The sequence below is a fragment of the Phyllobates terribilis genome, unplaced genomic scaffold (genome assembly GCF_046119375.1).
Source record: "Phyllobates terribilis strain yellow unplaced genomic scaffold, ASM4611937v1 Scaffold_3__8_contigs__length_932513732, whole genome shotgun sequence".
NCBI lineage: Eukaryota > Metazoa > Chordata > Amphibia > Anura > Dendrobatidae > Phyllobates > Phyllobates terribilis.
This window is the reverse complement of record NW_027362763.1, coordinates 379,872,740-379,896,712: the sequence shown is the minus strand read 5'-3', so window position 1 is coordinate 379,896,712 and position 23,973 is coordinate 379,872,740. Positions and strand designations below refer to the sequence as shown.

Here is a 23,973-nt window from a genome sequence, read left to right as displayed (position 1 = left end):
AGAAGGCCAAATATTTTTTCAGAGCTAGATGCAGATAAATATTATTTTTAATTTGCAACCTGATGGAGGTCAGTATAGATTGACTAATAGAGAAAGTCCCACACACTGCTAGAAGGCCAACTATTTTTTCAGAGCTAGATGCAGAAAAAAATTATATTCAGTTTGCAACCTGATGGAGGTCTGTATAGATGGATTAATAGAACAAGTCCCACACACAGCTAGAAGCCCAATATTTTTTCAGAGGTAGATGCAGAAAAAAAATATATTCAGTTTGCAACCTGATGGAGGTCTGTATAGATGGATTAATAGAACAAGTCCCACACACAGCTAGAAGCCCAATATTTTTTCAGAGGTAGATGCAGAAAAAAAATATATTCAGTTTGCAACCTGATGGAGGTCAGTATAGATGGACTAATAGAGAAAGTCCCACACACTGCTAGAAGGCTAGATATTTTTTCAGAGCTAGATGCAGACAAAAAATTATTTTGAATTTGCAACCTGATGGAGGTCAGTATAGGTGGACTAATAGAACAAGTCCCACACACTGCTAAAAGGCCAAATATTTTTTCAGAGCTAGATGTAGAAAAAAATTATATTCAGTTTGCAACCTGATGGAGGTCAGTATAGATGGACTAATAGAACAAGTCCCAAACACAGCTAGAAGCCCAAATATTTTTTCAGAGGTAGATGCAGATAAAAATGATTTTTAATTTGCAACCTGATGGAGGTCAGTATAGATGGACTAATAGAGAAAGTCCCACACACTGCTAGAAGGCCAAATATTTTTTCAGAGCTAGATGCAGATAAATATTATTTTTAATTTGCAACCTGATGGAGGTCAGTATAGATGGACTAATAGAGAAAGTCCCACACACTGCTAGAAGGCCAAATATTTTTTCAGAGCTAGATGCAGAAAAAAATTATATTCAGTTTGCAACCTGATGGAGGTCAGTATAGATGGACTAATAGAACAAGTCCCACACACAGCTAGAAGCCCAAATATTTTTTCAGAGGTAGATGCAGATAAAAATGATTTTTAATTTGCAACCTGATGGAGGTCAGTATAGATGGACTAATAGAGAAAGTCCCACACACTGCTAGAAGGCCAAATATTTTTTCAGAGCTAGATGCAGATAAAAATTATTTTTAATTTGCAACCTGATGGAGGTCCGTATAGATGGACTAATAGAGAAAGTCCCACACACTGCTAGAAGGCCAAATATTTTTTCAGATCTAGATGCAGATAAAAATTATTTTTAATTTGCAACCTGATGGAGGTCAGTATAGATGGACTAATAGAGAAAGTCCCACACACTACTAGAAGGCCAAATATTTTTTCAGAGCTAGATGCAGAAAAAAATTATATTCAGTTTGCAACCTGATGGAGGTCAGTATAGATGGACTAATAGAACAAGTCCCACACACAGCTAGAAGCCCAAATATTTTTTCAGAGGTAGATGCAGATAAAAATTATTTTTAATTTGCAACCTGATGGAGGTCAGTATAGATGGACTAATAGAGAAAGTCCCACACACTGCTAGAAGGCCAAATATTTTTTCAGATCTAGATGCAGATAAAAATTATTTTTAATTTGCAACCTGATGGAGGTCAGTATAGATGGACTAATAGAGAAAGTCCCACACACTGCTAGAAGGCCAAATATTTTTTCAGAGCTAGATGCAGAAAAAAATTATATTCAGTTTGCAACCTGATGGAGGTCAGTATAGATGGACTAATAGAACAAGTCCCACACACTGCTAGAAGCCCAAATATTTTTTCAGAGCTAGATGCAGAAAAAAATTATATTCAATTTGCAACCTGATGGAGGTCAGTATAGATGGACTAATAGAATGATGCTATGCCCAAAAGATTTTACTTCACTAGGTGCAGTAAAAAAATTGGTATTCTATACACAGGTGGTATATCTTGCAACACAGATAGGCTACTCCACTGACTAACACACTCTGCAATAGGCCAAAAAGGATTAGCTTTGCTAGATTCAGCCAAATGCTGTGAAAAAAACTTGCACAGCCCTGGCACAGACCTGCCTGGCAAAAACTGATAGGAACTGATGCAACCTAGTCCTGAAAAGGACTGCAATTACAATTAGTCTTTACTCCCACAATCTATCTATTTAAGAGCACAGACCTGCCTGATAAAAGTCGTAGGAAATGCTGTAACCTAGTCCTTAAAAGGACTGCAGTCACAACTATTCCCTACTCCCAAGCTATCTGTAGATTTGTGCGAAAATTGGCTTGAAATTAACAAGGTATAGCGCACACAGCAACTGCGGTGCCGTCTAACACGCAGCTGCAGCAGTGAGAAAATGGTGGCGACGGGGAAAATGGCTTGGTCTTATAGGGCAAGGACATGTGACATACACTGCCAATGACACATGCCCTTGCTTGTGTGAAAAACAGCAGTTCGCTCCGTGTGTGCGCTGCTGATAGGCTGACAGACTGCACCTCCCCACTGCAAATGCGGGAAAGAGAAAAAAAAATGGAGATCTTCATTATTCCTGCAGAGATCCATCCCCTGCCCCTCCCCCCACCCCGCTGTACATTCAAACTGCGTATTAACATTAATTTTCATCATTACTGAGAAAAAATCCAGTTATGATTTTGGTGCACGAACAGTTATCGAACATAACCTCGAACAGCCGAATTTTTCTCAAATCTTTCGTGTTCGCCGAACGGCTCGAACACCGCCCAAAACAGCTCGAATTTGAGATTGGCGAACAGTTCGAGTAGAACAACGCTCATCTCTACTGGGGAGCTGCGCTAGGACTTCTGCTAGGCTGCAGAGCGGTTCGGCCTGCAGCAGGCTTCGGGCCAGGAGGCTGGTGCTGCTGAGGGCGGCCATCCCCGGGTGCGGTCTGTCTGGACTGATCCAGACCACCCCCTGCCCCGCAGTTTTCTTCTCTTTCCGCCACATGGAGTACTAGAAGATAGCAGTGACTGCGGCCTGCTATCCTCAGGTTTGGCTTGACTCTGTGAATCGGAAAAATAAAGCTGCACTAGTCAACTGGATGTCAAGCTCAAATATATCACTTGTGCAAGTCAATGGACAAAGGATATATAGTGCTCCCCCTCCAGGATGGGTTGGAGAACCTGCTCCAAATGGCTCAGAGATTTTGATCAATATTCCCCAGATTATATAGGAAGAGAAGACTTCTTGATACTGTACTGCTTGGTCCAGTGCAAAATGTGCATCGTATTTCCAAAAATTACACCTGGGGGCTATGTCATATGTGCAGGAAAATTCTATGACAAGGGCCTCCCTTGACCAACATTATCTATGATGGAGTACTGTAGTAGTTGTGGCCCTCAATTCAAGTTTTCAGAGGGCCATCAGTCGGTCATCATCAGTGTAAATTTCTATTGAATATATATCCCCTTTCTCAATCACAATGTGGCACAAGCCAGGCATGTTTTTTGCCAAATAGGGTGACTGACAGTACATTTCTATTGAATATGTATCCCCTATCTCAGTCACAATGTGGCACAACCTGTGACAATGGCCTCCAATGACAAATATTAGTTTGGTAGGACTACTGTACATTCCAGATTTGTCCACTGCACAATGTGCATAGGGTTTGTAAAAATTAGCTCTATGGGCTGAGTCGTGGTTGACGCAAGAAGTCACCATCCCAAGGGCCTCCAGTCACAAATAGTAGTTAGGCTGGAGTAGGAATACTGTCCTGGTTTGTCCACTACACAATGTACATAGGGTTTGTAAAAATTAGCCCTATTGGCTGAGTCATGGTTGACGAAGGAAGGAAACGGGTTTTATGAGAAGGGGGTGACGTTAACAGCAGTAGCATGAATCTGCATTTTTGGCGAATTTAGGTTGGCTTGCTGTCATCTGGAGGAATTACAAACTGTGGAGATATCCAGTCCTTGTTGAATTTACTCAGAGTAAGTCTGTCTGCATTTTCCGTGGAGAGGCTTGTGCGCCTATCAGTAATGATTGCCCCAGCGGAACTGAAAACACGCTCTAACACCACACTAGCAGCCGGGCAGGCCAGTACCTCCAATGCATATAAGGAGAGGTCGGGCCAAGTATTCAGCTTAGACACCCAATAATTAAAGGGAACTGAAGCGTCAGAAAGGACGCACGTATGGCCACTTAAGTACACCTTGACCATGTTCTGCAACTTATCCCTCCTTTGCATTGTTACAGGCACAGATAGCCCTTGCTGTTAGGCTGGTTTATTGAAAATTGCACAATTTGTGCACATTTTCCCCCCACCTCTGTTGGAGCTGGTGTTTGTGTCTCTCCCCATTATCCCTTGGTGTTGAAAAGAGCCGGTACTTCTGCCATCAGCATTGTCTGAGGGTGATGTTTTCAGCAACTGATCTACAACAGCCCTCTTGAACGATTCCATTGTAAAACTCTTTCCAAAAGGAGAGAAGGAAATTTCTCCTTGTACCGTGGATCGAGAAAGGTGGCCAACCAGTATAGGTTGTTGGATAAAATGTGTATCACGCTAGGGTCTTGCCACAGACACTTACACATGAACTATGCCATGTGGGCCAAGCTGCAAAAAGGCAAATGTTCTGTGACCCCAACAGTAGAAACAGTACCCATCCTCTCCTCACGCTGACGCGTCTCCTTCTCCACCTCCTGGTGCGTGCTTTGCAGCAAAGGAGTTGGACTACTGCTTTGCATAGTGCACAAAACAACTTTTTAAGTGGACTAATGTGGACAGAAGGCAGGCTGTCACCCCAAAACATCGGGGGAAAATGGGCTGGTGCATGATTTGTAGCAGGCAGTTGGAAATGTTTGCACTACTGCTTTGCGTTGTGCACTAAACGCTTTTTTAAGTGGACTAATGTGGACAGAAGGCAGGCTGTCCCCCCAAAAACAGCGGGGAAAATGACCTGGTGCGTGCTTGGTAGCAGGCAGTAGGAAATGTTTGGACTACTGCTTTGCGTTGAGCACTAACCGCCTTTTTAAGTGGACTTATGTGGACAGCAGAAGTCAGGCTCTGACCCTTAAAACAGAGGGGAAAATAGACTGGTGCTTTTTTAAAAAAAGGTAGCACAAAATGTTACTATTCTGTGTGCTGGAAAAATATTGCTTTGCCTCTTACAAGAGTTGCTTTAAGATGTACACTGGAAGAACACTTTAACCTCTCCCTATCTAATACACAATCTCTCCCTCTCTGTACTCTGACTTTGTTGTGTGTCTTCAGCTCTGAAAAGAGCTATTTTTTGGTGGTATTAAGGAGCTAGTGAGTGGCTCCTTTAAACAGTCCCTGCTCGAGTATCTCTCCCTCCGTACTCTACACTGAACTAGTATACACTGCAGGTAGCCCTTAAAAGAGCTTTTGTTTTATCAAGAGGCCTAAACACTCTCCCTAACAGCTTAGGGATCTCTCTCTATGCTTGTAGAATGCTTGCTCCAGAAGCAATGTGCACAAAATGGCGGTGGCAGCGCTTAAGTAGACCCTATGACGCTGGGCGGCCAGCCAATCACAGTAATGCCACAACCAAGATGTCTGCGGCATTTCTGTGTTTGGTTAAGAAGCCCAGCATATTTAGTGGCTGCAAAGGAGGTGCCAGAACTGCAGGGCGGGACATCCGAATATAGCAAGCGAGTGCAATATAACGAGTAACCCGAATACCGTACTATCCATGCGAATAGCAAATAGTAACGAATACACTCGCTCATCACTAATCTAGAGGTGTGCTGAGCCTTAAACCCACAAGGACGTCACACACTTTTATAATGTTAAGTCGTGAAATTAAAAAAGTTAATTTTTCCCACAAAAATGTTTCTTCAGCGCAAAATTGTTCATTTTCACAAGGGTAACAGAAGAAAATGGACCATTAAATTTGTTGTGAAATTTCTCCTGAGTACACTAATACCCCCTATGTGGCATAAAACTAATGGTTGGAAACATGGCAGGGCTTGAAAGGGAAGGAGCACCAACTGAATTCTGGAGAGCAATTTTGGCTGGAATAGATTGTGGATGTCATGTCACATTTGAAGAGCCCCTGACATGTCAAAACATCTGAAACCCCCACAAATGACCCCATTTTGGAAACTACACCTCTTGAGGAATTCATCTAGGGGTGTAGTAAGCAATTTTAAGCCTCAGGAGATTCACAGAATTGTATAAGATTGGGCTAAGTCAATGGAAAATTACCATTTTTTCCACTAAAATGTTGCTTTGGCTATCAAAAGGGATAATTGGAGAAATTGAACGGTACAGTTTATTATCATGCAATTTCTCCTGAGTACCGCATTACCCCATATATAGTCAAAAACTACTTTTGAGGCACAGTGCAAATCTCAGAAGGGAAGAAGCACCATAATCTGAGCTGTCCTCCCACCTCTCCTCCTGCTCCCTCTTCGACCGCCTACAGTCTGGTTTCCGACCGCACCATTCTACTGAAACTGCACTGACTAAAGTCAACAATGACCTACTAACCGCCAAATCTAAGTGACACTACTCTGTCCTCCTCCTCCCAGACCTGTCATCTGCCTTCGACACAGTGGACCATTCCCTCTTACTATAAACTCTCTCATCTCTCGGCATCACAGACTTGGCCCTATCCTGGATCTCCTCATACCTAACAGACAGGACCTTCAGTGTCTCCCACTCACACACCACATCCTCATCTCACCCCCTATATGTTGGTGTCCCCCAAGGTTCAGTTCTAGGACCCCTGCTCTTCTCCATCTACACCTTAGGCCTGGGACAGCTCATAGAGTCTCATGGCTTTCATTATCACCTCTATGCTGATGACACACAGATCTACCTCTCTGGACCCGATATCACCTCCTTACCAACCAAAATCCCACAATGTCTGTCTGATATTTCATCCTTCTTCTCTGCTAGATTTCTAAAACTTAACATGGACAAAACAGAATTCATCATCTTTCCGCCATCTCATTCAACCCCCCCAGCTGACCTATCTATCAACGTCAATGGCTGCCCACTCTCCCCAGTCCCTCAGGCTCGCTGCCTTGGGGTAACCCTGGACTCTGAACTCTCCTTCAAACCAAATATCCAAGCCCTTTCCACTTCCTGCCAACTCCAACTCAAAAATATCTCCTGGATCCGCACATTCCTCAACCATGAATCTGCAAAAACACTAGTGCACGCTCTCATCATCTCCCACCTTGACTACTGCAACCTCCTGCTCTGTGGTCTCCCTTCCAACAGTCTCGCACCCCTCCAATCCATCCTAAACTCTGCTGCCCGACTAATCCACCTGTCCCCCCGCTATTCCCCGGCCTCTCCTCTCTTTCAATCTCTTCACTGGCTCCCCATTGCCCAGAGACTCCAGTTCAAAACCCTAGCCATGACATACAAAGCCATTCACAACCTATCTCCTCCATATATCTCTGACCTAGTCTCCCGCTACATACCTGCACACAACCTCCGATCCTCACAAGATCTCCTTCTCTACTCCCCTCTAATAGCCTCCTCCCTCAATCGCATACAAGATTTCTCCCGTGCTTCCCCCTACTCTGGAACCCCAACACATCAGACTCTAGTCGACCGTGGAAACCTTCAAAAAGAGCCTGAAGACCCACCTCTTCCGACAAGCCTACAACCTGCAGTAACCACCACTCCACCAATACCGCTGCATGACCAGCTCTGCCCTCACCTACTGTATCCTCACCCATCCCTTGTAGACAGTGAGCCCTCACGGGCAGGGTCCTCGCTCCTCCTGTACCAGTCGCCTTCACATTGTGTTCAAGATTATTGTAATTGTTCTTGTATGTATACCCCTTTTTCACATGTAAAGTGCCATGGAATAAATGGCGCTATAATAATAAATAATAATAATAATAATATTGGAGTTCAGATGTTGCTGGAATGGTTTGAGGGTGCCATGTCACATTGGCAGAGCCCCTGTGGTGTAATGAAAAGTCCAACTTTCCATAAGTGACCACATTTTACAAACTAAAGCTCTCAATGAAATCGTCTAGGAGTGTAGTGAGCAGGGTTGACACCACATGTACCTCACAGAATTTTACATCATTGGGTGATGAAGAAAGAAAAATTACATTTTTACCACTAAAATGTTGCTTTAGCCCCAGATTTTACATTTTCACACTTGGAAATGGGTAAAAATTACACCAAAATTTGATCCACAATTTCTGCTGAACATAGCAATACCCCATATGTGTCTGTACAGTACTGCTTAGCCACACGGCGAGACTCAGAAAGGACGGGGCACTATTTGTTTCCTGGAGAACAGATTTTCCGAGATTTTACTTTGTGGACTCCATATACAGAGCCTCTAAGTGCTATAAGAGCAGAATCTCCCATCTAATGACCCCATTTTGGAAGTTATACCCTTTGGGAATCTATCTATAGGTGTAGTGATGATTTGAATCCATGTGTATTTTCCAGAAACATGCAGGAGTGGATGCTGCTGAGCGAAAATTGCAAATCTGCCATTGTAGTGCCCATACATTGCAATGCCCAGTTCATTGGAGTGCCCTGTACATTATGCCAAGCTTGTGCTTCTGAAGGCATGTACCCGTAAAATAGTGGGCTGTCATCGGTACAGAAATAGCAAATATGTGGACGCTAAGTGTGGTTTAGGCATACTGGGGCTCAGGAGGGAGAGGGTCATTTGCATTTGGGAGTGCAGAATTTGCTCAATTTCTTTTGGGGGGGAGCCACTTCCCTTTTTCCAGAGCCTTTGTGGAACCAGTAAAGTGGAAGCCCCCTATATTTCCGTTAACAGATGATGGACCTGAGTGGTGTATTACTTTTTGGTGGATTGACTTGAAGTTTTTATTAGAAACATTTTACATAACATTTTGGATCATATTTATCCTGTGCTCTACGCTGAGCACTTACATTGGGGTTTCCATCTAAATCTCCGAATGACATCATTCATCTGAAATCCCCAACAGAACCAATAACTATAATGAGGCAGATGAGTTACTGTGGTCTGTGTTTGGCCTTTGTTAAGCGGTGTCCTTATTTTCAGGAGTGCACAAAACTGTGGCCCGACTTTGCTTTTATGCATGCATATAATGACTGACACCACTGGATCATAGGCCAAACAGCATTCACATTGTCTCCATCTGCCTCATTATAGGGAATTTTCTGCTGGTGGATCTGTCTGAATCACGTATTTCAGAGATTTACATGGAAACCCTGGTGTAAGTACTTAGCATAGAGCGAAGAATTAATCAACAGCGGGTCAAGAATTGGTTTTATTTATTTTTTATGCCTTTCCTCATGGGGTATAAGTAATTAAACGACTTTATTCTTCAAGTTGGTGCGATTACAGTAATGCCAGATTTATATAATTTTATAATTTTTTTTATGTTTGGCAACTGTCACACACTAAAAGACACTTTTTGCTGCAAAATAAAGCTTTTGTATCTCCATATTTTGAGAGCTATAATATTTCTAGATTTCTGCTGTCAGAGTCATGTGAGGGCTTGTTTTTTGTGGGATGAATTGACATTTTTATTGGTACCATTTTCAGGCACAACATTTTTTGATCGCTTCGTATTCCGAGTTTTGAGAGGCAGAAAGAACAAAAAACAGCAATTCAGGTATTTTTTTATTCTTCGGGTTAGTACGATTACAGTGAGACCAGATTCATATCATTTTTTATGTTTTGTCACTTTTACACAATAAAAACTATATTATAAAAAAAATAATTGTTTTTGCATTGCTGTATTCTGAGAGCTATAATTAATTTATTTTCCCACTGTTGAAGCTGTATGGCGGCTTTTTTTGTTGCAAAACAGGAATGCGTTTTCAAATATACTATTTTTATTTATATTTGTTTTTTTATCAAGTTTTATTCCACGTTTTGTTTGGTGGTATGATGAAAAAACATCATTTTTTGCCTCATATTTTTTTTTTATGATGTTCAGTGAAGGGGTTAACTAGCGTGACAGTTTTATAGATTTGGTCGTTCTGGATGTGGCTATACCAAGATACCATATATGTGTAATTTTGTTGCTTATCTTTGTTCTTGCATATTTAGGAGTATATATATATATATATTTTTTTTTTCTTATTTGGTGTTTTTTTAAAAAAAAATATTTCTATAGTTTTTTTTTTACTTATTCCCTCTAAGGCACTTTAACTTTTATCACTCTGATTGGTGGTATAATGTATTGCATTGCACCAGCATTGCAATGCTTTATACCTGTCAGTGCTGCACTGACAGAAATCTCTTAGACTATGCTCTCAGCATGGTCTAACAGGCTTGCTGAAGCTGGCAGACCCAGAGATCGTCATGACAACCTCAGGTTGCCATGACAACATTCAGGCCCTCTGCGATGACGTTGTTGGGGCCTTGATCGGACAGGAGAGGAAGCCCCCTTCCTCTCCCAGTCCCCTAAATGTTGTGATCAATATTGATCATGACATTTAGGGATTTTTACAGCCGGGGGCAGGCACTGCTCCTGGCTGTGAGAGCCGCGGCTCGGCTATCCTGTAAGTCAAGCTCCCAGCAGTGATCGCATGGGCACAGCTTCTGTGTCGAGCACGATCGTCTTGATGTACCTTTGCGTCATTGGTCGGGAACCCCTATCTTACCATGACGTATAGGTACATCAAATGCTGTGAAGGAGATAATCCCCAATTGGGAGTCATTTGAAAACTTTTTTACACATGCAGATTGCACTGAATGACACCTAACGATCTGTAATAGATTGGTCAGTTTGCATAGACACTATTGTTCTTGCAGTTCAAGTCCTGTTTACACAGGATAATGCGCATTTAAGGCCAATGAGTTTTAAGCCTGTTTAAAAATTATTTTGACCCATGAATTAATGCTATGCTAGTTCATCGTGTGATTACATCAGCACCATTTGTAAAACGTTTTCTTATTTTTTTTAAATTTTAGAAGGTTGAAAAATGTAGCAGTATTTTTTCATTGTTTTAAGGGACATTTACAATATTTATTTTTTTAGATACTTATTCAGTTTTGGAAGTGACTTTGGGGGTCCTATATATTGGAAAACCTCCAAAAGTGATAATACCGTTTTAAAAACAGCATCAGTCAGTATATTCAAAATTGCTTATAGGCAGTTTATTAACACTTTAGATGCATTTCTGAAATTAATGCAAAGTGGCATGACAGGAATGAAAAAATGATTTTTACTACCTAAATGTTGCTAACTTCTGAACAGGTCACAATATCTAGAAAACTCTAATTCTGTTATTTGGCCATGAATTGGCCATGGCAAACATCAGGACCACAATCATAATCTCAAGGTGCTGATGGAGTTAAAGAGGGAGCTGCCACACTCTGTTAACCATTTAGATGCCATAGTCACTATTGAAAGCAGCATCTAAGGGATTAAACGGCCTTGGTCAGTGCCAACGCTGATTGTGGCAGATGCAGCAGGGTATCAGCTATAGTGGACAGCTGCTGCATTTTCACCCATCTAGGGAAGCTATGCTCTTATATCCCAGATGAGTAAAAAGATGTATTGGTGGTCATTAAATGGTTAAGCATCATAACCTCTGATTGTGGCCCTGGTTTTAGAGCATCAAACATAAACATAGATTGATTGCACTTCATTTATCTAACTGTAAACCTGACAACCAATCAAAGCAAACTTTTAATTTCTTAAACTGCTGTGGATAAATGATAACCGCACTGTGATTGGTTACTATGAGCAATATGGATTTCCACAAAATAGTTTTTCATGCTGCAAATGAGATCCATTGTTTAAAAGCTTCTAAGGGAATAGGGAATATAAGTATAAATTTAAGAAACAGAAGTTGTAATTCAAAGTAATAAACCAGCACTCATCTATCTGAATATTCACAAATATATTGAAGAATATTGACCTCAATTTAAAACATTTGCACTTTCAGACAGACCAGATTGGTTTTAGTGTGTTTTACAGTTGGAGCGGGGGAGATGGTATTAATCAAATATGAATTGCAGATCTGCTATAGATTGGGATTTTCCATATAAGTGGTTCCCCTACACAACAGTGCTTACCTTTTTCTTGCCTGTGTCTGAAACGGCTTTAATGGAATGAACGTTTTAGCTGTTTTAGTATTATTTCCAGTTGCTCTTGTGAAATTTTAGTAAACTAATGCGTTTTTTCTCTCTTGTTTGAAATGAACACTATTTCTCCCTTCACCTGGAAGCTATGTCTGGATTTGTGGTTTTTCTGTTTACCCACTGTCATACATGGCTGCCAGAATGTTTTCATTTCTAAGCCATATAAATTCACAGTTAATCATTGACTGCATTTAGGGTTCACTCCTGGAATTTTCTTTTTTCCTTTCAGTTGAAAGAGACAAGGACTTTTCACACCAGCGGAGGCACTACAAGGAATTCCGATTTGACCTCACTCAAATCCCACATGGTGAAGCTGTGACAGCAGCTGAGTTTCGGATCTACAAGGATCGAAGCAGCAATCGCTTTGGCAATGAAACTCTAAAGATTAGCATTTATCAGATCATCAAGGAATATTCAAATAGGTAGTAGTAAAATCTATTGTAATTCTTATAAAACTGTACTATCATTAAAAAAAAACTATATTGGGATCTCTTCAGGTACACATATCATGTTAGATTTTTTCTTTATTTGTAAAGATGATTTTGCATGGCTGCAACACCCTCAATCCTCTTTGACACTACTGAGCATAACGTAGATAACATAAGGATAGACTTTAATTAATATCCCAAGTTCAACTTAGCAATGCCTGGGGGTCTGATTATTATGGCTATACTATGGATGATAAAGTGTGGCTACAACCCCTGGTAAAAATTATGGAATCACCGGGCTTGGAGGATGTTCATTTAGTTGTTTAATGTTGTTGAAGAAAAGCAGATCACAGACATGGCACAAAACTAAAGTCATTTCAAATGGCAACTTTAGGGCTTTAAGAAACACTAAAAGAAATCAAGATTAAAAATGTGGTACTCATTAAGGGTAATTTTTTACAGACCCAGCAGAGGGAAAAAATTATGGAATCACTCAATTCTGAGGAATTGGCATTGTGACATTTACACAATTAGAGAGAGTGTTGCCATGGCAATATCCACTATAAAAGAAAATACAAAATTTTGTTTTACAAAAGTGATTTTACTTTGCAATGGTGTTATAAAATATGGTATTGTTGCATGTAAAATACATATAATAAAGATAATATTGTATTTATCATTATGACTTAAAAATCAAAGGCAATGGTGAAATTGCTTTTTTCTGCCTTCCCTTGGAACAAAAATGAAAGTCAATCAATAATTTATATGTATCTCAAAGTTCAATTATCGAATTGAAAAATTACATCACATTTTTTTCTAAGTTATAAAAAATTAAAATCGTCTGACATAAAAACTATTTTTTTCATGAAATGTGCTATAACTGTGCAAAATTCATAATCCATAAATACAACTTTGTACAATTTTGTATTGTTGCCAAAAAACAATTTTTGCTGCAAGGTTCCACCCCATAAAAAAATCGAAAAAAATATAGTGGATTTTTTTATTCTCAGTAAAAAAAAAAAGTTAATTTGTAATTTATATGTACTCTAAATTGGTGCCATAAAGAAATACAAACCATCCAGCTATGTTGGTTGAAACAGTTATGACTCTGAAAAAGTAGAAAGATAAAATAAAGACAAAGACAAAAAAATCCTTTGTTCTCAATCATCAAAACATTTTTAAAGGTTTTAAAATAAGTGTCAACTTTCCTGCCGTCTGCTTTCATAAATACTACCTACCTAGTCTAACATTGTCAGGACTGATTGGAGAGCTTACGTTGACCTTCTAATGAAAATGTGGACAAAAGAAATGAGTCTTGATCTTTTCATTATGCAGGACCAGTCGGTTTTTATTTTTAGGCCTAAAAAATCAAAATAATAACAGATCGTCTGGAACCTTTTCCATAGAAGACTATTCATACAGTTTAAAAAACTAGACGTATGAAATTAATTTAGGGTTGTCTTTTGTCACAATGTGTTACTATTTAGAATACTCTCACATTGTCCTGCCTCATATTTCAAGTCATATATTATACCGTCCTGACATCTTTTTTAATGTGTCTAGTGTCTAATGTGTTAGATTACCACTTTTCACTGAGCTGTGAAAGAATATTTTAGCTTAGAATGTTTATTGTATCATTCAAAATTAATCTCTGCAACATAATACCATGATTTATTCTCATTTCAGTTTGCAAGCTGGAACCTAGCAGATGGCATACATATCATTGTCAGCTATGTATTAAATTGGTTGCCCAGTCCTTTATAAATAAATATGAATCATTATTTCATTAAACATTCTGTAACTTTCAAATATACCGTTTTTTTGGATTATAAGACACACGTTTTATTCCCCATATTTGGGAAGAAAATGTTGGTGCGTCTTATAATCCAAATGTAGCTTACCAGCGGGACTGGTGGCTGTGGTGGAGTGGGGTCACAGGAGGTAGAGTCACTGCTGTATGAAGTCCACCTCAGGGAAATCAATGTGAAAGTGTGGGGACTCCACTCAGTGCCGACATTTTCTGACACTCCCTCCTCCCAGCTAGAGGCCCACAGCATAGCCCCACTCCTGCTGCCATCACCAGCTTCGTGCAGCAGTGACCCTGACTCATGTAACTCGTTCCACTGCAGCCGATTCACCCCACTCCCCAGTAATCTACCGTAAAATTGGACTATAAGACGCACCACCATTTTATTTAAAAAAATTGTTTTTTTTTCCTATTTTACTCCCCAAAATGTGGGATGCGTAGTGTACTTTAATTCCTTAACATTTCCAAGACAGTGTCTTGCTGTCATTAAATTGAAACAGTATGTCTAGTGGCTGAATATGGTAGAGCCTTAAAATTTTCTACAATTATATCCAGTATAGCCAATTTTGTTAGCTAAAAACATCAGCACCCCATGTTTTTTCTGTTTGGCACTTTATTGAAGAGTTTTTTTATGAATGATTATTTACATGATAATCGTTACTTAGAAAGCTAGAACTGGGTTCTAGAAATGCATTTATGAGAAGAAAGAGTGTCCTATGATTCAATGAAGGTTTCGGTGGCTAGCTACATTTAGATTTGTGGATGAATAGAGAGGTGATTACTATTTGCATACTATACATTCACTTGTATAGTAGTTTGTAAATCGGCCACCATTTTTTTTTTTTTAATAGATTCTTTATAAGCATGATTTCAAGAAATAAAAGATATATAATTTTTAATAATTTAAGTTCATGAAAAAATCTTTACTAAAAAATAAGTCATTCTCTGATTACATATTCACTTAAATTCTGGGATAAATGGACAAGCAGGTGCTTTAGCATTTGAACTCTGTTTTATAGGAACAGGGAGAATTCAGTATGGGTCTATAAATATACCTTTGGTACTACACCCAGCACTTCTCATGCTTAGGCTATGTGCCCACGTTGCATTTATGAAGCAGAAAATTTCTGCTGCATAAATGCAAGTCCTCTCCCGGAAAAACGCATGCGGAATTCCGCACGCGTTTATCGCGCATTTTTCGCGCGTTTATCACGCGTTTTCCACATGCGGAATTGCCTTGCGTTTTTTATGCATTGGAAAAAGGCAATTCCGCTTGCGGAAACGCAAAATTAAATGACATGCTGCGGATTTTTGAACGCGGCATAAACTCTGCGGAAAAATCCGCAGCATGTGCATAGAACTTGCGGAATCCCATTGGGGACCATGGGGTGCGGATATACATGCGTTTTTCAAGCGTTTACGCTGCGGAAATTCCGCAGCATATACGCTTGAAAAATGCTACGTGGGCACACAGCCTTATACTAACTTAGCAGAATATGGATATGCTCTTTTGTGTGCAATAACGGTTTGCAAGGTATGCTAATAGCACGGCCCATCACCATTATCTCATTGTCATAGCAGATTGACATCAAATATCAAGTTTTAAGTCAAAGCAATAATGTTGCTATCCTGGTTTCTGGTTTCCTTTAAAAATCAGGAAAATTTGTTTAAAGTTGCATCTTTTTAATTATGTAATTAACATTTCAATAACATGCTAGAATGCAGCTGTTAATTTAACTAAAGAGGAGTACACCTGATGTTCTGAAAATGTACAGTTGTGGCCATAAGTTTCAAGACTAACACAAATTTTGGTTTTCACAAAGTTTCCGGCTTCAGTTTTTATAGTGACAATTTACATTAACTCTAGATTGTTGTGAAAAGTGATCACATGAATTGCAAAAAAATTGCAAAATCATTCCTCGTCATGAAAATTAATGTAATAAAAAACCCATTTCCACTGAATTTCAGCCCTGTCACAAAAATGACCTGCTTACATTATTTCAGTGATTTTCTTGATAACTCAGGAGAAAGTGTTAACAATGACAAGACAGCTGATATCATTCTTCATACTGATTGAATTATAACATCAGATTAGTTGCATTAAAAGGCAGACACTACCGAAGTGGCATCAATTTCACCAGAGTATAAATATTATAATGGTGACCGACCTCTCTTCCACTACAGCCTACCCAGCAGATGGAAACCCAGCCAGGAGTGTTCACATTACCCTAAATTAGGTGCTGACACAACCAAAGTGGCATCAATTTCACCAGAGTAGAAATATTATAATGAAGACCGACACCTCTTCCACTACAGCCAAACCAGCAGATGGAGACCCAACCAGGAGTGTTCACATTCCAAAAATTAGGGGCTGACACCACCAAAGTGGCAACAATTTCACTAGAGTACAAATATTATAATGGGGACTGACACCTCTTTCACTACAACCAACCCAGCAGATGGAGACCCAACCAAGAGTGTTCACATTTCCAAAAATTTGTGTTAACACCTGCAGCAGCAGCAACAGCAGGCACAGAAGCCATGCTAAAGATATCACAGACTACAATTACGTGAGATCAATGCAGTGCACTAAAAACTAGAACATTGCCTAGTCTGTACAGTCTGCGATTGGAGTGCAAAAGTCCTTGAAGATCCATGACTTGTTCATCTTTATGAAAGTTAGACAGTCTTCACTTTCAGGAGACAGCCGGCTACGTTTATCCATCAGGACATCACCATCAGTGCTAAAGACACATTCTGAGAGAACGCTGCCGGGCATGGTAAAACCTCCAAGGTGTGACAGGTGAGCTCACGCTACTTATCCATTTTCGAAGACCAAAATTTAAAAGGGTCCAAACCCTCCCTGATCGCATTGATATTGAGCTCTAGATACTCATGCACCATCCTCTCCAGTCGTTCACATTGTATCAGACTTGTACTCTGATATAATGCTGGTGAACGAGCTGTTGTTAAAAATGTGTGAAAGGACTCACAGAAATTGCTTCTGCCACTTACGCTGCTGCTGCTCATTTTTTGTCATTGATGATTTGATGTTCCGGAGGTTGAAAGTCTACAACTGGAATGCACACTGTGAGCCTCACTGCTGTCTTGGGAAAAAGCTTTATTAAGGTTGTGTAAAAGTGTGTTTTGATACTCCAGCATTCACAGGTCCCTTTCCAGGACGGGAAGCATCTCTCAAAATTTACTCTTATAATGTGGATCTAACAGAGTGGCAACCCAGTAGTCAGCACTATTTTGAATCCTAACTATACAAAGATCATGTTGCATATGTCATGCTCTTCCAGGAGGCCCAAGCCCATGCTGTGTTGGTGGCTGGGTAACACTGATTCTTGTTTCCTCTGTCCCCTCCCACCAACCATGAACAACAAAGAGAGTATTATTATCCTCTTCATCTTCTGACTGTTGCTCGCCCATCACCTCTTAGTACTCCATTTGTTTCTCGGCTCTTGCACCTTCACTAACAGTTTGTCTGGTGTCACCAGCCTCTCTCGATCACACTAATCCACCTTCCCTTGGCGTCCGCCTGAGTGATGACAGTCTGGAACTTTGAGACATTCTTATCCCTTCCGCATCCTCCTCTTCTTCTGGGACCACTATCTCCTGCCGTAAGATATTCAAAGTCTGCTCCAGCATGTAGATGACCGGAATAGTTACCATCTTAATAACCATTTCAAAACTGTGCAAGAGGGTGCAGAGGTCATTAATCTGTGCCCACTTCATAAATGTAATATGCCCAACATCTGTACTGCATTGTGCCCAGGCTATAGGACATGACATACTGCGTCAGGGCTCGTTGCTGCTGCCACAGTCGCTGCAGCATGTGCAGAGTGGAATTCCACCATGTTGGCACATCGCATATCAACCTGTTAACTGGCATACACAAAGACCTCTGTATCGATGCAAGTCAATGACCTGAGGGGTGCGAACTGCGGAAGTGAGCACACAGCTTTCATGCTTTATGCAGCTGCTAATTGAGGCCAGGATAGTGGTGGAGAAATCACTGTACCACCAGGTTGAGAACGTGAGCCATGCAAGGCACGTATGTGAGCTTGCCTCAGTGTAGGGCCACCACCAGGTTCTCACCGTTATTGCACACAGCCTTCCCTGGCTTCAGGAGAGACAGCCATTGCTCAAACTCAGCCTGGAGAGCTGTCCACAACTCTTCAGCTGTATGACTGCAATGTCCAAGGCACATCAATTTTAGCACTGCCTGATTGCGGTGAGCCCTGGCTGCGAGGTACGGAGGTGGTGTGGATACACTCTGCACTGTTGAAAAGCGTGTCTCATTAAGGCAGAGGTTGAGTGCCCAGGTGGAGGCCCTAGAGGAGGTGGAGGAAGCAGGAGCAGTGGAGGAAGTGTGAAATACAGTTTGCTCTGCAAGCCTCGGGGATTCCAGGACTTGTAGAGCAGCTCCTTCCCCACCTGCCCCCACAGCCACCAGAGTCACCCAGTGCCCAGTCAACGAGATGTAATGCCCTTGGCCATGCTTACTCGTCCAGGTATTTGTGGTGAAATGCATCCTGGCAAACATAGATTTAGTTAAGAAATGGGTGATATTGTCTGCAACATGCTGGTGTAATGCAGGCACAGCTTTCTTAGAGAAGTAATGGAGACTGGGCAACTGGTACTGGGGGACTGCGACGGCCATCAGCTTTCGGAAACCGTCTGTATCTACCAGGTGGAAAGGCAGCATTTCTGTGGCCAACAGATTGGAGATGGTGGCATTCAACCTCTTAGCTTTCTCATGTGTAGGATGAAACAATCTTTTATGTGACTACAACTGCGGGACCAAGGGCTGGCTGCAGTGCTGAGAGAGAGCGGAGTATGGAAAATCGGACAAACTGCTGGACTGTGAGTGAGGTCCAGGCGGAGATGTTATGATGGATTGAGAAAGATGTGGTGTGCTTGGTGAAACAAACATAGCAGGCATGTCCGCTTCTGCTACAGCTGACAGGCTCTCACTCAGCCTGACTGGAACGGATAAAAAACCGGAGGTTCTGCAGTTAGAGACCTGCGTGACAATGCTTTGCATGGTAACAGAGGAGGATGAAGTGGTTGATGTGCTTGATAGGGCGGCTGATGGGTGTTGAGGTCCACTGGTCTGCATTTGATTGCAGTGAGATTGCTTGAGTAACGCATGTTGATTGCACATGTGAAGGTTCATGCATGTAGTAGTCAAAATTGCCCTTTTTCCCTCTACTGAATTTTTTCTTGCAAAGTGTGCAGATAATGAGAGTTGGCTCATCCTTTGCAGTGTCAAAAAAAGCCCAGGCTAGGCAACCCTTGCCACCCCTGCGAGCTGCCGACCCGTGACCTCTGCTGGCCACAGCCACAATTGTGGCTAAGGATGCAGTGCTCTTCAGGGTTGCATCACTCCATGTCTGCACTGTAGGGCACAACGTAATCTTCTCGTCTTCCTCCTCCTCCACCTCCTCAGAATAGCTACTCAGCTGCATGCCTCTGGGTTCACACCAAGTGGGAAATACAATCCCATCATCATCCAATGTGTTATCCTATTCCTCGCCCTGAGAGTCATTCTTCTCCTCTTCTTGCCCTGACATGACAGCACAGTACAGTTTGCATGAACCTCAGGTATCTGAGTCTCATCAGGATGACCTCCCTCCCAGGAGTTAATGTCTAGTGATGAGGGTCAGGAAGCTGCTCGGACCCTACTTTGTCCTGCCCTGAATCCAACCTAAATAAAATTTGGGCATAGGTGCAGATGCTTTCCTCCTCTTGACTCTGTAAATCTTTGGAGTACACTTCTGATGCCCATGGCATATAATATGTTAACAGTTCTGCAGACTCACCCATCTGTGGATCTCTACAGTCAGTTGAGTGGTTGGACAGTTGTGACATGGGGGGAAACAAGGGTAATTGGGGTACCACTTCTGTGGACTGTACTGTGTGTGATGTTGAGGTGGAGGAAGAGGAGGAGAGGCCACTTGAAGCAGTGCTTGTCATCCACTGGAACACCTGCTCTTTCTGGCCCTCATCAACAAGGCATACTGCTGTGCAGCTGCCACAGAAATGGAGAGGAGTAGCCCGTCCAGTAACAGAAGTTGTCAGTTGTCTTTGGATTGGACGTGTTGGTTCACTAGTTCTTTCACTAACATTACCACCTACCCCACGTATACCTTGAACACCGAGCCTATTCCCCCTTCCACCACGACCTCTCTTTTTTCCCACTCATGTTGCTAGGATAGTGTGGTAGTAGCACGCTATTAGCAACAAAAAATTAGATTTTTTACTCTGCACACACCTGAATTTAAGCTGCACTAAATGACAAAGTGAAATACGGCTTGCTGTATCACAGTAGCAATAGTGATGAGCGAGCACTAAAATGCTTGGGTACTCATTGCTCGGGTCAAGCAAATTGGAATACTCAGGTGCTTGACCCGAGAAACAAGCCCAATGTAAGTCTATGGGAAACTCAAGCATTTTTCAGGCGGCTCCCCCCCAGCGGTCTTCAGAGGGCCTAAAAATTGCCCAAATTGATGGGATCAGTGCTCAAATGACAAGGAAACAGCATGGGGAAGACCCCTGGAAGCATCTCTGACTCCCAGATCACTGCTGTCAACAACATTGTCAGAGTATTACGGCACTTTTATGGACTCACATTAAAACATACAAAAACAAAACCAAAATGGATTTTCCTTGGAAATATGTTAAGGAACATCCTTTCCAGGGTAATGACTTGTATATAAGGCAAAATAAATTACCAAAAACAAAAATACTCCTCCACAACTTGGGCTATGTTCACAAGTAGCGTTTTTGATGCGTTTTTGCACTTTTGCATTGCTTTCAACCAAGACAAATGCATTCACCAGGAAATGTCATTTTAACATTTTACAACCTTATCTGGCCATGTGGTGTGTGACACATCATCAGACACATGCATACAGTGCTGAAAAGACATGGGAACAGAATGGGGAAGACCTCTGGAAGTATCTCTGACTCCCAGCTCACGGCCTAAAAGTGTGCCCATCATAAGTGATCATTGGTGCATGCGAATATGCCATCCGCCATGCACGTGTCGTTGCAGCCTTGCAACAATCACCTTGTCCCACTGCAGCGTTCAGTTGTCCCTACCCCATTCCTTGGAATGCAAGCGCAAGAATGCAGGTAGCCACCCACCCACCCACAGGCTGCAATACTATACTGCCAAATTTTTGACAGCTGCTTGTACTTGAAATGAGGCCTTTTAGTTTCGTGGAGGCGGAAGCTTTTCATAACCTTATGCCGGCGGCGGCCAGGTGTCCATACTCGGTCCCCAGCCGCCACTATATTTCTCGGTATCGCCTCCGCCTTCCACAAGCATGGGGCACACAACATTACCCGTGCCCTCCCCAGTGCACTTACTGGGAAGGACCGCCTAACCACAAACACGTGGACAGGTGAATGTGGCCAGGGATGGTACAGAGCCAGTCCACAACTTTTTTTGATGAGAGTTGTATTTAGCTCGGTGAAAGGACTGGCATAGAGGGAAACTGTATCTACCCTGTGTGTTATTTCTCCCAGGAAGTCCTCTAAAGCTGCTTGCACTTGAAATGTGGCCTGAACATTACTGCTGGTACTTTTCCGTGGGAATTTGCTTGCCTCTTACCAGTCTGGAATATTTCCAGCAAACTATGGTATGACGCCATGGTATTAGCACTGCCCCCAGTACCAGTAGCAAAGCCATCCCCAATTTCCTTCTCAGGAATTTTATTTGGTAGACAGAGTGGCTGCCCAAATACATTTTCTCACAAAGGAGCTGAAGATAGAGTGGCAGTAGGTGCAAGTTTCTCCAGCCTATTATATATTAGAGGGTGAACGGCAGCACGTTGGATCAGTGGTTAGCACTGAAGCCTTGCAGCGCTGGGATCCTGGGTTCAAATCCGAGAAAGGACCACATCTGCATAGACTTTGTACGTGCTCCCCGCGTTTGCGTGTGTTTCCTCCTCAGTAAAAATAGAGTGTTCGGGCACCTTCCCACACACTATTCTTAGCAAGGGTTTTCTTGGCAGGGTTGAACGGTCCCAGAATCCTTGGCTTCTACATCAGGAGAGTTCATGATAGCGCTAACTTTGCAGCTGCTATGGGGCTCTTGAGCGGGTGAGAAAGGTTATCCCTCAGAATCAAATCCTCTGGTGGGCGCAATGTTTTTCAATCTGAAACAGCTTCTCAGTGGGAGTTGTATTTCACCACAGCCATATTCTTTAGCTCGGTGAAAGGACTGGCATAGAGGGAAACCGTATCTACCCTGGCTGTCATTTCTCCGTCACCAAGTTCCGCCCATTGTCACACATGACCATGCCTGGCTGTATGTTCAGCGGTGAGAGCCACAGATCAGGCTGCTGTGTTGCAGCTTTCAACAACTCTGCAGCGCTGGGCAGTTTGTCAATTAAGCATTAAGCATGTTATCTTCAGCACAGCCTGTTGCCGCTTGGCCAAGGCAGTGCTGCAGTGCTGTCAGCTTGTGACTGATGTAGTCATTTTGGAGATGGAGGAGGAGGTGCATGAGCTGAACAATTTGATTACATTGAGGTTTAATTGGTGACGCTGTTTTTTATACTAAAGAAAGATCCTATTGTTTTGGTTTTTTTACGTTATTTTTTAAGACAAATGCATTCACCGGGAAATGTCATTTTAACATTTTGCAACCTTATCTGGCAATATGGTGTGTGACACATCATCAGACACATCCTGTTTTATTTATAATGGCGGGACTCTGAAAGTCATAAAGCCTATTTTTATAGGGCCGTCAGATGGCCCTTACTATTCTTAAAAGGCCAGCAGTCGGCCCTCGCTATTGTTAGAGAGCCATCAGCCGGCTATGCTTTGTTGTTCTTATTATTAACAAGTGGGTTTCCTATACTGTTATTGCGTATCCAGTGACTGCAAGGGCTGCCAAAAATTTGGACGCAACTCAATACTCCTTTGAAGAGACATAGAGGAGGGTCTCAGTAAAAAAAATATTCCCATTACAAAGGTGCGGGTCTCCTATAGTGGTAATGCCTATGCTGTGACTGAAAGGGCTGCCAAAATTTGGGAAAAACCCCACTAAGAATTTAAAGACACATCGAGCAGGGCCACAGTAACAAGGTACGACATGTTCCCATTAAAAAGGAGAGGGCCTGCTACACAGTTATAGGGTATGCAGTGAGTCCAACTGCTGACCAATTTTAGGAAAAATCCCACTAAGAATTTAAAGACAAATAGAGCAGGGCCACAGTAACAAGGTACGACATGTTCCCATTAGAAAGGAGAAAGCCTGCTATACAGTTATAGGGTATGCAGTGAGTCTAACGGCTGACGAATTTTAGAAAAAACTTCAATAAGAATTTAAAGACACATAGAGCAGGGCCACAGTAACAAGGAGAGGGTCTGCTATACAGTTATAAGGTATGCAGTGAGTCCAACGGCTGAACAGATTTCGGAAAAACCTCTCTAAGAAATTAAAGACACATAGAGCAGGGCAACAGTAACGACAAATTCCCATTAGAAAGGAGAGAGTCTGCTATACAGTTAAAGGGTATGCAGGGAGTCCAACGGCTGACCAATTTTAGGAAAAACACCACTAAGAATTTAAAGACACATAGAGCAGGGCCACAGTATCAAGGTACGACATGTTCCCATTAGAAAGGAGAGAGTCTGCTATACAGTTACAGGGTATGCAGTGAGTCCAACGGCTGACCAAATTTAGGAA

General features: G+C 41.9%; 1 protein-coding gene across 1 annotated transcript in view; it reads left to right on the top strand.

Annotated features, from left to right (window-relative positions):
* BMP5 (bone morphogenetic protein 5) overlaps positions 1-23,973 on the top strand; it is a 406,090-nt gene that overhangs the window by 226,954 nt on the left and 155,163 nt on the right. The window contains exon 2 of the mRNA XM_073675430.1: positions 12,256-12,448. Within this exon, the coding sequence (XP_073531531.1) occupies positions 12,256-12,448 (193 nt within the window). The remainder of the gene's footprint in view (positions 1-12,255; positions 12,449-23,973) is intronic.